The sequence below is a fragment of the Nerophis lumbriciformis genome, linkage group LG15 (genome assembly GCF_033978685.3).
Source record: "Nerophis lumbriciformis linkage group LG15, RoL_Nlum_v2.1, whole genome shotgun sequence".
Classification (NCBI taxonomy): Eukaryota; Metazoa; Chordata; class Actinopteri; order Syngnathiformes; family Syngnathidae; genus Nerophis; species Nerophis lumbriciformis.
Window position 1 is genome coordinate 30,478,063 of NC_084562.2, and position 14,438 is coordinate 30,492,500.

At 52.7% G+C, this 14,438-nt stretch overlaps 1 protein-coding gene across 1 annotated transcript; it reads left to right on the forward strand.

The window, feature by feature from the left end:
* Nucleotides 1-492: 492 nt before the first annotated feature.
* Nucleotides 493-12,951, forward strand: LOC140679428 (uncharacterized). The gene is made up of 7 exons (XM_072914835.1): nt 493-500; nt 645-785; nt 3,052-3,192; nt 9,152-9,292; nt 10,940-11,064; nt 12,150-12,275; nt 12,408-12,951. The coding sequence occupies exons 2-7, from the start codon at nt 654-656 to the stop codon at nt 12,409-12,411; spliced, it is 669 nt and encodes a 222-aa protein (XP_072770936.1). The 5' UTR covers nt 493-500; nt 645-653; the 3' UTR covers nt 12,412-12,951.
* The last annotated feature ends 1,487 nt before the right edge of the window (nt 12,952-14,438 follow it).

The following is a 14,438-nucleotide window of genomic DNA, read 5'->3' on the forward strand; positions in this document are numbered from 1 at the left end:
GGATTAGGGTTAGGGTTAGGTTTAGGCATAAGGAAAAAATAAAAAAATAAAAAAGAAGGGTGTGCACGGTCCGTCTGTGGTCCAGCGGGCTCGCACTCACGCCTCGTTGAGGCCCCCCGGGTGTCTGGTCCCCAGTTTGTTGATCCAGAGGCGTTCCGCCCGCCTCCGTTGGGCGACACTCCATCTGGAGTTGGCCTGGACCACACACGCCCGGACAGAAGCCCACCCGTGCCGGATGAAATGTTGCACGAGGTAGGTGGTGGTGTTCTTCCGCCGGACGATATTGTGTTTGTGCTGGTGGAAACGGGTGGCGATGGTGTTGCCCGTTTCCCCAACATACATGATGTGGCAACGCTGGCAGAGGATGACATATATGCAGTTTTTGGTCTGCCCGTCCCCTCTGCACAGCGGTCGAAAGAGGGTTAGGGTTAGGGTTAGGGTTAGGGTTAGGGTTAGGGTTAGGGTTAGGGTTAGGGTTAGGGTTAGGGTTAGGTTTGGGGGTAGGTTTTAGGTAAGGAGAAGGGAATGGTTAGGGTTAGGGAAGAGGGGGGGGTTGGGGGATATGGGAAAAATAAAGAAGGGAAAAAACGGGAATGTGCACTGTCCGTCACAATCCAACGGGCTCACACTCATACCTCATTTAGGCCCCCTGGATGTCTGGTGCCCAATTTGGAGATCCAAAGGAGCTCCGCCCGGTGGCGTTGGGCGAGGCTCCATTTGGGATCCGTCTCTACGACAGTCGCCCGGACGGAAGACCACCCGTGTCGGAGAAAATGCTGCACCAGGTGAGTGTTGGTATTTTTATGCCTAACGATGTTGTACTTGTGTTGGGCGAATCTCCTAGCTAAGGTATTGCCCGTCTCGCCCACGTACATATCGCCACATCGTTGGCACCGAATCACGTACACACAGTTTCGGGTGTGTCGGCCGCCACGGCACAACGGCTGGAAAACCTTGCGGTTGTGGGGGTTCACCAACCATGGTGAGTGGCGGACAAGGGTGTCCCTCCTAGTGGAGGGCGGGTCTCTCAATGAGCTGACCCTGGCCCTGACCAACAGATCATTCAAGTTGGGGTTCTTGCGGTAGGCCGGCACCACGTAGCGCCCCGGCAGCCTCCCGCTACTCTCCACAAAGGTCCGGAAGTGGTCTTTGACCTTCCTGGCGACCCGCACGGCCGAGGGAGAGTAGGTGGTGATGAGGGGGATCATGTCGGTCCCAGGGGGAGGCCCCTTCGGGTCCAAGAAGACCCTCAACTGCCGTCGGAGGAAGGACCTGGAATAGCCCCTCCCCTTCAGGGCAGAAAAGAGGGTCCTCGAGGCCGTCAGGAAGTCCTCCCTTCTGGTGCAGACACGATGAAACCTCAACAATTGGGATTTCACCAACCCCGCGAAGGTATGCTTGGGGTGGAAGCTGCTTTTGAAAAGGAGCGCGTGGGTGTCGGTCTCCTTGAAGAACACCCTGATGTCCAAGTGTTGCGTGTCGGCAAAGTCGGGACCCTTGAATGTCGTGGTGTCCAAAAAGTCGACCGATGTGTTGCTCGTGGTCGACTTGATGGTGATATTTTTATTGTGAGTGTTCAGCGTGTTTAAGAACACGCTGAACTCCTCACTGGAATGGGTCCAGACACCCCAGATGTCATCCAGGTACCGGAAGTAGTGGAGAGGACGTTTTGGGCAGGCGGCCAAGGCAGAGGTCTCCCACTCTGCCATGAAAATGTTGGCATACGCCGGTGCAAATTTCTTGCCCATAGCAGTGCCCTTAATTTGGAGGTAGAAACGACCGTCAAACTCAAAGTCGTTTCTCCTCAAATTAATGTCGAGGAGCTGTAAGAGCTCCTTTTCGGGCCTGCTAACGTCGCGGTACCTGTAGAAGACATTTTTGACAGCCTGCATCCCCTCATTGATATCAATGTTTGTATACAGGCTGTCAATGTCGATGGTAAACAAAATGGCATCTGGGGGAATGCAAACATTCTTGATTTTATCAATAAAATCATAGGTATCCCTGAGGTAGCTGTCCTGCAGAACGGAAAGCGGCGTCAGATAATGATCGATGAACGCCGCCGTTCTGTACGTCTCGCTGCCGCAGTCAGACACAATGGGTCGCCCCGGAGGGATCTCGTGGGGCTTGCTCCACTTGTCTGGCTCCTTGTGAATTTTAGGGAGCATGTAGAACCTGCGGGGGCGAGGATCCGGCTCCCCCATGAGATACCTATGTTGTTTGAAATTGATAAATTTTTTAAGTAGAAGATTATCCAGAATCTTTTCTACCATGGGAATAGTTTGCGGATAAATAGGTTCCGGCAGTGGTTTATAATACGTCATGTCACTCAACTGCCGAGAACCCTCCCATATGTATTGCGATCTGTCAAAAATGACAACAGCACTCCCCTTGTCGGCTGGTTAGGGTTAGGGTTAGGGTTAGGGTTAGGGTTAGGGTTAGGGTTAGGGTTAGGGTTAGGGTTAGGGTTAGGGTTAGGGTTAGGGTTAGGGTTAGGGTTAGGGTTAGGGTTAGGGTTAGGGTTAGGGTTAGGGTTAGGGTTAGGGTTAGGGGTTAGGGTTAGGGTTAGGGGTTAGGGTTAGGGTTAGGGTTAGGGTTAGGGTTAGGGTTAGGGTTAGGGTTAGGGTTAGGGTTAGGGGTTAGGGTTAGGGTTAGGGTTAGGGTTAGGGGTTAGGGTTAGGGTTAGGGTTAGGGTTAGGGTTAGGGTTAGGGTTAGGGTTAGGGTTAGGGTTAGGGTTAGGGTTAGGGTTAGGGTTAGGGTTAGGGTTAGGGTTAGGGTTAGGGTTAGGGTTAGGGTTAGGGTTAGGGTTAGGGTTAGGGTTAGGGTTAGGGTTAGGGTTAGGGTTAGGGTTAGGGTTAGGGTTAGGGTTAGGGTTAGGGTTAGGGTTAGGGTTAGGGTTAGGTTTGGGGGTAGGTTTTAGGTAAGGAGAAGGGAATGGTTAGGGTTAGGGAAGAGGGGGGGTGGGGGGTATGGGAAAAATAAAGAAGGGAAAAACGGGAATGTGCACTGTCCGTCACAATCCAACGGGCTCACACTCACACCTCATTTAGGCCCCCTGGATGTCTGGTGCCCAATTTGGAGATCCAAAGGAGCTCCGCCCGGTGGCGTTGGGCGAGGCTCCATTTGGGATCCGTCTCTACGACAGTCGCCCGGACGGAAGACCACCCGTGTCGGAGAAAATGCTGAACCAGGTGAGTGTTGGTATTTTTATGCCTAACGATGTTGTACTTGTGTTGGGCGAATCTCCTAGCTAAGGTATTGCCCGTCTCGCCCACGTACATATCGCCACATCGTTGGCACCGAATCACGTACACACAGTTCCGGGTGTGTCGGCCGCCACGGCACAACGGCTGGAAAACCTTGCGGTTGTGGGGGTTCACCAACCATTGTGAGTGGCGGACAAGGGTGTCCCTCCTAGTGGAGGGCGGGTCTCTCAGTGAGCTGACCCTGGCCCTGACCAACAGATCATTCAAGTTGGGGTTCTTACGGTAGGCCGGCACCACGTAGCGCCCCGGCAGCCTCCCGCTACTCTCCGCAAAGGTCCGGAAGTGGTCTTTGACCTTCTTGGCGACCCGCACGGCCGAGGGAGAGTAGGTGGTGATGAGAGGGATCATGTCGGTCCCAGGGGGAGGCCCCTTCGGGTCCAAGAAGACCCTCAACTGCCGTCTGAGGAAGGACCTGGAATAGCCCCTCCCCTTCAGGGCAGAAAAGAGGGTCCTCGAGGCCGTCAGGAAGTCCTCCCTTCTGGTGCAGACACGATGGAACCTCAACAATTGGGATTTCACCAACCCCGCGAAGGTATGCTTGGGGTGGAAGCTGCTTTTGAAGAGGAGCGCGTGGGTGTCGGTCTCCTTGAAGAACACCCTGATGTCCAAGTGTTGCGTGTCGGCAAAGTCGGGACCCTTGAATGTCGTGGTGTCCAAAAAGTCGACCGATGTGTTGCTCGTGGTCGACTTGATGGTGATATTTTTATTGTGAGTGTTCAGCGTGTTTAAGAACACGCTGAACTCCTCACTGGAATGGGTCCAGACACCCCAGATGTCATCCAGGTACCGGAAGTAGTGAAGAGGACGTTTTGGGCAGGCGGCCAAGGCAGAGGTCTCCCACTCTGCCATAAAAATGTTGGCATACGCCGGTGCAAATTTCTTGCCCATAGCAGTGCCCTTAATTTGGAGGTAGAAACGACCGTCAAACTCAAAGTCGTTTCTCCTCAAATTAATGTCAAGGAGCTGCAAGAGCTCCTTTTCGGGCCTGCTAACGTCGCGGTACCTGTAGAAGACATTTTTGACAGCCTGTATCCCCTCATTTATATCAATGTTTGTATACAGGCTGTCAATGTCGATGGTGAACAAAATGGCATCTGGGGGAATGCAGACCTTCTTGATTTTATCAATAAAATCATAGGTATCCCTGAGGTAGCTGTCGTGCAGAACGGAAAGCGGCGTCAGATAATGATCGATGAACGCCGCCGTTCTGTACGTCTCGCTGCCGCAGTCAGACACGATGGGTCGCCCCGGAGGGATCTCGTGGGGCTTGCTCCACTTGTCTGGCTCCTTGTGAATTTTAGGGAGCATGTAGAACCTGCGGGGGCGAGGATCCGGCTCCCCCATGAGATACCTATGTTGTTTAAAATTGATAAATTTTTTAAGTAGAAGATTATCCAGAATCTTTTCTACCATGGGAATAGTTTGCGGATAAATAGGTTCCGGCAGTGGTTTATAATACGTCATGTCACTCAACTGCCGAGAACCCTCCCATATGTATTGCGATCTGTCAAAAATGACAACAGCACTCCCCTTGTCGGCTGGTTTGATCACAATATGTTTGTTTGTTTTTAGACTATGAAGGGCCTCGACTTCTCCGCGTGTCAAATTGGGAGCGACCGCAGGTGCGCAACCCGAACCGGACATGGAGAGCCCGTCGGACCGGACCATAGCCTGGAATTCCGGAGGCATAAGTCCAGGTGAGGGCTCCCAGCCGGAACGGGCTGTGAACGGTGTAGGTCCGAGAGAATCTTGTTTCTCATAGTATACCTCAAGTTTGACACGTCTGTGGTAGCGCTGGAGGTCAAATTGAAGTTGATGATGCCAGTCGCTACTGAGATTAGTGGAAGGAATGAAGTTGAGGCCCTTATTGAGGAGGGAGATTTGTAAGGGGGTTGGCGTGAAATTATGGGCCAAATTTATCACGTTCTTATTACCCCCCCGAGCGATCGGGATTATGGGGATGCCAAGTTTAAAAAGTCAAGCCAGTGCTTGAGCATCAACTTGGCCGTGTCCCGAGTCCAGTGGACCAGGTCGGGTTGGGTCTCAAAGTCCCGGCTGTCGAGAGCCGGGATGTGAGCATAATTGTTCCTGATTAAACTATTCAGCCGCCCGAGGTTGTCTTTCTGCTCAACGGGCAAAGCGGCCGAATAGTTAATCAGGGGGATTAGCACTCGGGCCCGTGGGAAGGTAGCCACGGCCATCCTGAGTGCCCCTTGGAGCTGCTTAATAGCGGTCTCCTTAACTTTCTGCTCACGATGGTTGATCCCAAAGGCTAGAACCAACACTTCAACCGGTGCAGCAATTACGGTCTTGCGTAGGATGGCCTCCGCGTGTCTAAAACTGGCGCCCGGGTAACTGTCGATCTGAAGGTCGTCGACGTAAAAAGGTGGTAGGTGGGACAGATTGGAGTCGCCGATCACCAAGAATTTCTTGTTGGCCGACAACTTCCAATCCATCATCCTCCTACTCGAGACCATGTGTCTAGTGGGTCTACGGGGGGAGGCACTAGTCGTATCCTCTACCAACTCGACACATTCTGGAATAGACAGGTGTTGTGGAGTATCTGGGACGGAAGGCCTCTTGTGTGGCTTCCTTTTTAGTGCCCCAGGGAACAAATGTGCCCAATCGGGGGACTCCTGAGGAAGCATCTCCTGAGGGGGCGTCTCCTGAGGAGGCGTCCGCTGCAAGGGTGAGTCCTCATAGTCCACCATAGGAGCCCCGGAAAGTGTGGGCCCCCGTGGTGAAAATTCACCCTGTGGTGCCGTCTCATCTGCCGTCCCAGGCTGGAGAGGGGACCAGTCGGGGGTCGCGGAAGAGTAACGAGGGGACATCACCGAAGAAAGCCCCCGCTCCTGTTCTTCATCCCGAAAGTCGATCAGGAGAGGCGAGGAGGCCGTGGGTCCCCCTGGTGAGTCATCGTCGTCCTCTGTATGGGTGGGGGTGTCCTGGGTTTGATCCGCCCCGGAGCTTGTGGACCCACGTGGTGAGTCATCGTCGTCCTCGGTCTGAGTGGGGGTCTCCTGTGTGTCTTGTCTTGCAGGTGATCCCAGAGGAAGCCTCCTGCGAGATGCAGGAATAAGCTGGGTGGGCGGAGCCTCGCCGAGGGTGTCCTGGGCAGGCCCGCTGTCCGTGGCCCGGGGCTGTGTCACCCTCTGCTCCTTGGGTGGTTCCGGTCGACGAGGAAGGAAGATCGGGGCAACCCGTGCTGGAGGGATTGCATCCCGATCCACCTCAGGAGACCAATCTGGAGCCACGGCGTCGGTGCTGGTAGCCACCGAGACCCGGGCGACGACCCGAGCCGGAGGGCTGCCAGCCCGTACCACCCCAGGAGCCCCGTCAGGGCCCGTAGGGTCAGTATGGGTGCCCACCGATACCCGGGTGGCGGTCTGGACCGGCAAGGACTGGGCCGGGCGTACCACCTCCGCGTTGACAGGGGGGTCGGCGAAGGCCGCGACGATCAGAGCCTCGGCCTTCCCGAGGGTGTCCCCCATCAGTCTGCGTCCCAGATGTTTCTTGGCCCATGTAGAGGCCAGCTGAAAAGCGGGTCTCCAAACCTCGTCAATAAAACTGGTTATCTTGTCCAATTCCACTTGTAGAGTGTTTTTATAATGGTCTCTTAAAACCTCAACCGTCGTTAATGCCCAAGTCCTGGCATTGCACCTGATAAGCGTCTCAACGTCAGGGTTGGAGACCGCTGGTTTGATCATGGTGGCAAGCGTCTCTTCCATTTTTATTATGGACTGGGGGTGAGTGTCTTTTGTAACATTATTCAAATGATGTGTTATTTTGATAATATTATAAAAACACTGTGCTTTTAAATTCCCCTCCATGGACGTTGTGGAGTTGTCAGGGGGTGCAGTCCTCCGAGAAGCGTCCTGACGCTTCTTGCGTGTCTTCTTGGGACGGGGAGGATTGCGGGGACGTCTTTGAGGCCAATGTTCAGGTAAAAAATAGTCCTGAGAATAATGTCTGGGAGGCCTAGAGTCCATGTCTCTACTGGTATTACGGGAGCGCCCATTCCTCCTGGAAGCATCCCGGCGTTTCCTCCGTGTCCCCCTGGGGGGAGGAGGATAGCGGGGACGTCTTTGAGGTGAATATTGTGGCCTAAAGTACTCCTGAGAGTGCTGTCTTGAAGGCACAAAATTCCTATTTTGGCGTGTGTTTCTCCTATAATTCCACTGAGGGGCGCTGCGGCGCTCTTGATGTAGGTCATCAAAATGGCGGCGTGTCTGCGGGTAGGGGCGACGCGGATAGGAATCCTGCCGTCCCCGTGCTACATCCGCATAAGACCTCTGGGGCCGCTGCTCATCCCACTGAGAAAAATATTCCTCCTGGTCATAATGACAACGTTCATCATCCTGGGCGAGCCACTCTGAAGGCGCAGCCTGACGTCGCCGTGCGCGTCTTCGCCCCGACCTGACCGGAAGCCAGTCGTATTCGAACCCATCCGACATATTGCAAAATTATTTTAATATGTCGCTGGTGTGGATGATGTGAAAAACTGGTTGGCGAAAAAAGGTTTGTTCGCTTTATAAAAATAAATTGTCTTTATCCGTTTCCTTTGTGAAAAAGAGAGAACGGAATGCTCGGAGGCGGGACTTCCGCCGAGGTCAAGATAATCACTTCCGGTTGATGGCTGGCTGCATAAACGGTGAGATACGCTTTTTTGTTCCAAAATATGCTGTATCTCGCGCTAATGAGCCACCGGAATATCTCGTGAGTAAAAATAGCACATGTAGTATCAAAAATAGGCTGTTTATTTACAGAAAATAGCGACTAGTGGAACGAAAGCGTCGCGCCGCGACCAGGCCTTCAACTGGACACGGCAAGTAAACAAATACAAGAAAAATACTACAATGTGTCAGAAAAATATGAAAAAAGTAGAAAATGTATATTTACATGAAACGAGTCAGATGGCAACGTTTCGGTAAGATACCTTCATCAGGCCTGACTCGTTTGTAGAGTATTAGCAGGTTAGCACGGCAGGTAGGCTAAAGTCAACCTTTTATCCTTGCAGTGAAAACAGGTATTGCAGGAGAAAGGTGTTAATAGCAATATAACATTTAAATGAAGGGGTGGGGTCCACGTCAAACACAAGTTGGCCTTCAAAATAGAAGTCTTGACCACAACACAAGTGTAAAAAGAAGACAACAGTGACCCTCTGAAGCCCCAGGATGCTACTGCAAAATCCTGTCTGCTAAAACAATAACATGAAATGATAGACATTGTTATTGTTATATGATATATAATATAATACAATGTAATATGGTATAAATATTATATAATATATTATAATAAATATATATGTATATATATATATATATATATATAATAATAGACAAACACTAGTACATTCAAATAGAAATAATACAGAAAGTACCCTGGATGTGTGACCTAGGGCTTCAGTATTAAACAGAGAGTTGGGAGAGGATATTCCCAGTAGGCTCCCCTTAGTGTAATGCTCTGAATGTACGTATGTGTACCGTACCCGAGGTTAGGGTTAGGGTTAGGGTTAGGGTTAGGGTTAGGGTTAGGGTTAGGGTTAGGTTTTAGGATTGGGGTTGGGGTAGGTTTTAGGTATATATTCCCTGTTACCTCCCCTTGATATGATGCTCCGATTGTATCCCATCCCCAAGTGAGTATATTAATGCGTTTTCTGTCTGTTTTGGCAGGTCCAGGAGGGCGAGCGAGGGAGAGTGAGAGCCGTAAGAGGATTGGAGGCACTGGCTGGTTAGGTTTGGGGGTAGGTTTTAGGTAAGGAGAAGGGAATGGTTAGGGTTAGGGAAGAGGGGGGGTGGGGGGTATGGGAAAAATAAAGAAGGGAAAAACGGGAATGTGCACTGTCCGTCACAATCCAACGGGCTCACACTCACACCTCATTTAGGCCCCCTGGATGTCTGGTGCCCAATTTGGAGATCCAAAGGAGCTCCGCCCGGTGGCGTTGGGCGAGGCTCCATTTGGGGTCCGTCTCTACGACAGTCGCCCGGACGGAAGACCACCCGTGTCGGAGAAAATGCTGAACCAGGTGAGTGTTGGTATTTTTATGCCTAACGATGTTGTACTTGTGTTGGGCGAATCTCCTAGCTAAGGTATTGCCCGTCTCGCCCACGTACATATCGCCACATCGTTGGCACCGAATCACGTACACACAGTTCCGGGTGTGTCGGCCGCCACGGCACAACGGCTGGAAAACCTTGCGGTTGTGGGGGTTCACCAACCATTGTGAGTGGCGGACAAGGGTGTCCCTCCTAGTGGAGGGCGGGTCTCTCAGTGAGCTGACCCTGGCCCTGACCAACAGATCATTCAAGTTGGGGTTCTTACGGTAGGCCGGCACCACGTAGCGCCCCGGCAGCCTCCCGCTACTCTCCGCAAAGGTCCGGAAGTGGTCTTTGACCTTCTTGGCGACCCGCACGGCCGAGGGAGAGTAGGTGGTGATGAGAGGGATCATGTCGGTCCCAGGGGGAGGCCCCTTCGGGTCCAAGAAGACCCTCAACTGCCGTCTGAGGAAGGACCTGGAATAGCCCCTCCCCTTCAGGGCAGAAAAGAGGGTCCTCGAGGCCGTCAGGAAGTCCTCCCTTCTGGTGCAGACACGATGGAACCTCAACAATTGGGATTTCACCAACCCCGCGAAGGTATGCTTGGGGTGGAAGCTGCTTTTGAAGAGGAGCGCGTGGGTGTCGGTCTCCTTGAAGAACACCCTGATGTCCAAGTGTTGCGTGTCGGCAAAGTCGGGACCCTTGAATGTCGTGGTGTCCAAAAAGTCGACCGATGTGTTGCTCGTGGTCGACTTGATGGTGATATTTTTATTGTGAGTGTTCAGCGTGTTTAAGAACACGCTGAACTCCTCACTGGAATGGGTCCAGACACCCCAGATGTCATCCAGGTACCGGAAGTAGTGGAGAGGACGTTTTGGGCAGGCGGCCAAGGCAGAGGTCTCCCACTCTGCCATAAAAATGTTGGCATACGCCGGTGCAAATTTCTTGCCCATAGCAGTGCCCTTAATTTGGAGGTAGAAACGACCGTCAAACTCAAAGTCGTTTCTCCTCAAATTAATGTCGAGGAGCTGCAGGAGCTCCTTTTCGGGCCTGCTAACGTCGCGGTACCTGTAGAAGACATTTTTGACAGCCTGTATCCCCTCATTTATATCAATGTTTGTATACAGGCCGTCAATGTCGATGGTGAACAAAATGGCATCTGGGGGAATGCAGACCTTCTTGATTTTATCAATAAAATCATAGGTATCCCTGAGGTAGCTGTCGTGCAGAACGGAAAGCGGCGTCAGATAATGATCGATGAACGCCGCCGTTCTGTACGTCTCGCTGCCGCAGTCAGACACAATGGGTCGCCCCGGAGGGATCTCGTGGGGCTTGCTCCACTTGTCTGGCTCCTTGTGAATTTTAGGGAGCATGTAGAACCTGCGGGGGCGAGGATCCGGCTCCCCCATGAGATACCTATGTTGTTTAAAATTGATAAATTTTTTAAGTAGAAGATTATCCAGAATCTTTTCTACCATGGGAATAGTTTGCGGATAAATAGGTTCCGGCAGTGGTTTATAATACGTCATGTCACTCAACTGCCGAGAACCCTCCCATATGTATTGCGATCTGTCAAAAATGACGACAGCACTCCCCTTGTCGGCTGGTTTGATCACAATATGTTTGTTTGTTTTTAGACTATGAAGGGCCTCGACTTCTCCGCGTGTCAAATTGGGAGCGACCGCAGGTGCGCAACCCGAACCGGACATGGAGAGCCCGTCGGACCGGACCATAGCCTGGAATTCCGGAGGCATAAGTCCAGGTGAGGGCTCCCAGCCGGAACGGGCTGTGAACGGTGTAGGTCCGAGAGAATCTTGTTTCTCATAGTATACCTCAAGTTTGACACGTCTGTGGTAGCGCTGGAGGTCAAATTGAAGTTGATGATGCCAGTCGCTACTGAGATTAGTGGAAGGAATGAAGTTGAGGCCCTTATTGAGGAGGGAGATTTGTAAGGGGGTTGGCGTGAAATTATGGGCCAAATTTATCACGTTCTTATTACCCCCCCGAGCGATCGGGATTATGGGGATGCCAAGTTTAAAAAGTCAAGCCAGTGCTTGAGCATCAACTTGGCCGTGTCCCGAGTCCAGTGGACCAGGTCGGGTTGGGTCTCAAAGTCCCGGCTGTCGAGAGCCGGGATGTGAGCATAATTGTTACTGATTAAACTATTCAGCCGCCCGAGGTTGTTTTTCTGCTCAACGGGCAAAGCGGCCGAATAGTTAATCAGGGGGATTAGCACTCGGGCCCGTGGGAAGGTAGCCACGGCCATCCTGAGTGCCCCTTGGAGCTGCTTAATAGCGGTCTCCTTAACTTTCTGCTCACGATGGTTGATCCCAAAGGCTAGAACCAACACTTCAACCGGTGCAGCAATTACGGTCTTGCGTAGGATGGCCTCCGCGTGTCTAAAACTGGCGCCCGGGTAACTGTCGATCTGAAGGTCGTCGACGTAAAAAGGTGGTAGGTGGGACAGATTGGAGTCGCCGATCACCAAGAATTTCTTGTTGGCCGACAACTTCCAATCCATCATCCTCCTACTCGAGACCATGTGTCTAGTGGGTCTACGGGGGGAGGCACTAGTCGTATCCTCTACCAACTCGACACATTCTGGAATAGACAGGTGTTGTGGAGTATCTGGGACGGAAGGCCTCTTGTGTGGCTTCCTTTTTAGTGCCCCAGGGAACAAATGTGCCCAATCGGGGGACTCCTGAGGAAGCATCTCCTGAGGGGGCGTCTCCTGAGGAGGCGTCCGCTGCAAGGGTGAGTCCTCATAGTCCACCATAGGAGCCCCGGAAAGTGTGGGCCCCCGTGGTGAAAATTCACCCTGTGGTGCCGTCTCATCTGCCGTCTCAGGCTGGAGAGGGGACCAGTCGGGGGTCGCGGAAGAGTAACGAGGGGACATCACCGAAGAAAGCCCCCGCTCCTGTTCTTCATCCCGAAAGTCGATCAGGAGAGGCGAGGAGGCCGTGGGTCCCCCTGGTGAGTCATCGTCGTCCTCTGTATGGGTGGGGGTGTCCTGGGTTTGATCCGCCCCGGAGCTTGTGGACCCACGTGGTGAGTCATCGTCGTCCTCGGTCTGAGTGGGGGTCTCCTGTGTGTCTTGTCTTGCAGGTGATCCCAGAGGAAGCCTCCTGCGAGATGCAGGAATAAGCTGGGTGGGCGGAGCCTCGCCGAGGGTGTCCTGGGCAGGCCCGCTGTCCGTGGCCCGGGGCTGTGTCACCCTCTGCTCCTTGGGTGGTTCCGGTCGACGAGGAAGGAAGATCGGGGCAACCCGTGCTGGAGGGATTGCATCCCGATCCACCTCAGGAGACCAATCTGGAGCCACGGCGTCGGTGCTGGTAGCCACCGAGACCCGGGCGACGACCCGAGCCGGAGGGCTGCCAGCCCGTACCACCCCAGGAGCCCCGTCAGGGCCCGTAGGGTCAGTATGGGTGCCCACCGATACCCGGGTGGCGGTCTGGACCGGCAAGGACTGGGCCGGGCGTACCACCTCCGCGTTGACAGGGGGGTCGGCGAAGGCCGCGACGATCAGAGCCTCGGCCTTCCCGAGGGTGTCCCCCATCAGTCTGCGTCCCAGATGTTTCTTGGCCCATGTAGAGGCCAGCTGAAAAGCGGGTCTCCAAACCTCGTCAATAAAACTGGTTATCTTGTCCAATTCCACTTGTAGAGTGTTTTTATAATGGTCTCTTAAAACCTCAACCGTCGTTAATGCCCAAGTCCTGGCATTGCACCTGATAAGCGTCTCAACGTCAGGGTTGGAGACCGCTGGTTTGATCATGGTGGCAAGCGTCTCTTCCATTTTTATTATGGACTGGGGGTGAGTGTCTTTTGTAACATTATTCAAATGATGTGTTATTTTGATAATATTATAAAAACACTGTGCTTTTAAATTCCCCTCCATGGACGTTGTGGAGTTGTCAGGGGGTTAGGGTTAGGGTTAGGGTTAGGGTTAGGGTTAGGGTTAGGGTTAGGGTTAGGGTTAGGGTTAGGGTTAGGGTTAGGGGTTAGGGTTAGGGTTAGGGTTAGGGTTAGGGTTAGGGTTAGGGTTAGGGTTAGGGTTAGGGTTAGGGTTAGGGTTAGGGTTAGGGTTAGGGTTAGGGTTAGGGTTAGGGTTAGGGTTAGGGTTAGGGTTAGGGTTAGGGTTAGGGTTAGGGTTAGGGTTAGGGTTAGGGTTAGGGTTAGGGTTAGGGTTAGGGGTTAGGGTTAGGGTTAGGGTTAGGGTTAGGGTTAGGGTTAGGGTTAGGGTTAGGGTTAGGGTTAGGGTTAGGGTTAGGTTTGGGGTTAGGGTTAGGGTTAGGGTTAGGGTTAGGGTTAGGGTTAGGGGGTTAGGGTTAGGGTTAGGGTTAGGGTTAGGGTTAGGGTTAGGGTTAGGGTTAGGGTTAGGGTTAGGGTTAGGGTTAGGGTTAGGGTTAGGGTTAGGGTTAGGGTTAGGGTTAGGGTTAGGGTTAGGGTTAGGGTTAGGGTTAGGGTTAGGGTTAGGGTTAGGGTTAGGGTTAGGGTTAGGGTTAGGGTTAGGGTTAGGGTTAGGGTTAGGGTTAGGGTTAGGGTTAGGGTTAGGGTTAGGGTTAGGGTTAGGGTTAGGGTTAGGGTTAGGGTTAGGGTTAGGGTTAGGGTTAGGGTTAGGGTTAGGGTTAGGGTTAGGGTTAGGGTTAGGGTTAGGGTTAGGGTTAGGGTTAGGGTTAGGGTTAGGGTTAGGGTTAGGGTTAGGGTTAGGGTTAGGGTTAGGGTTAGGGTTAGGGTTAGGGTTAGGGTTAGGGTTAGGGTTAGGGTTAGGGTTAGGGTTAGGGTTAGGGTTAGGGTTAGGGTTAGGGTTAGGGTTAGGGTTAGGGTTAGGGTTAGGGTTAGGGTTAGGGTTAGGGTTAGGGTTAGGGTTAGGGTTAGGGTTAGGGTTAGGGTTAGGGTTAGGGTTAGGGTTAGGGTTAGGGTTAGGGTTAGGGTTAGGGTTAGGGTTAGGGTTAGGGTTAGGGTTAGGGTTAGGGTTAGGGTTAGGGTTAGGGTTAGGGTTAGGGTTAGGGTTAGGGTTAGGGTTAGGGTTAGGGTTAGGGTTAGGGTTAGGGTTAGGGTTAGGGTTAGGGTTAGGGTTAGGGTTAGGGTTAGGGTTAGGGTTAGGGTTAGGGTTAGGGTTAGGGTTAGGGTTAGGGT

What these genes read in the sequence shown, in the direction of transcription:
- LOC140679428 (XM_072914835.1), top strand. Translation starts at nt 654, where the DNA reads ATGTCTGGTGCCCAATTTGGAGATCCAAAGGAGCTCCGCCCGGTGGCG. An exon ending in CGGAGAAAATGCTGCACCAG is followed by an intron (nt 786 to 3,051) that starts GTGAGTGTTGGT and finishes CACCTCATTTAG; the next exon opens with GCCCCCTGGATGTCTGGTGC. An exon ending in CGGAGAAAATGCTGAACCAG is followed by an intron (nt 3,193 to 9,151) that starts GTGAGTGTTGGT and finishes CACCTCATTTAG; the next exon opens with GCCCCCTGGATGTCTGGTGC.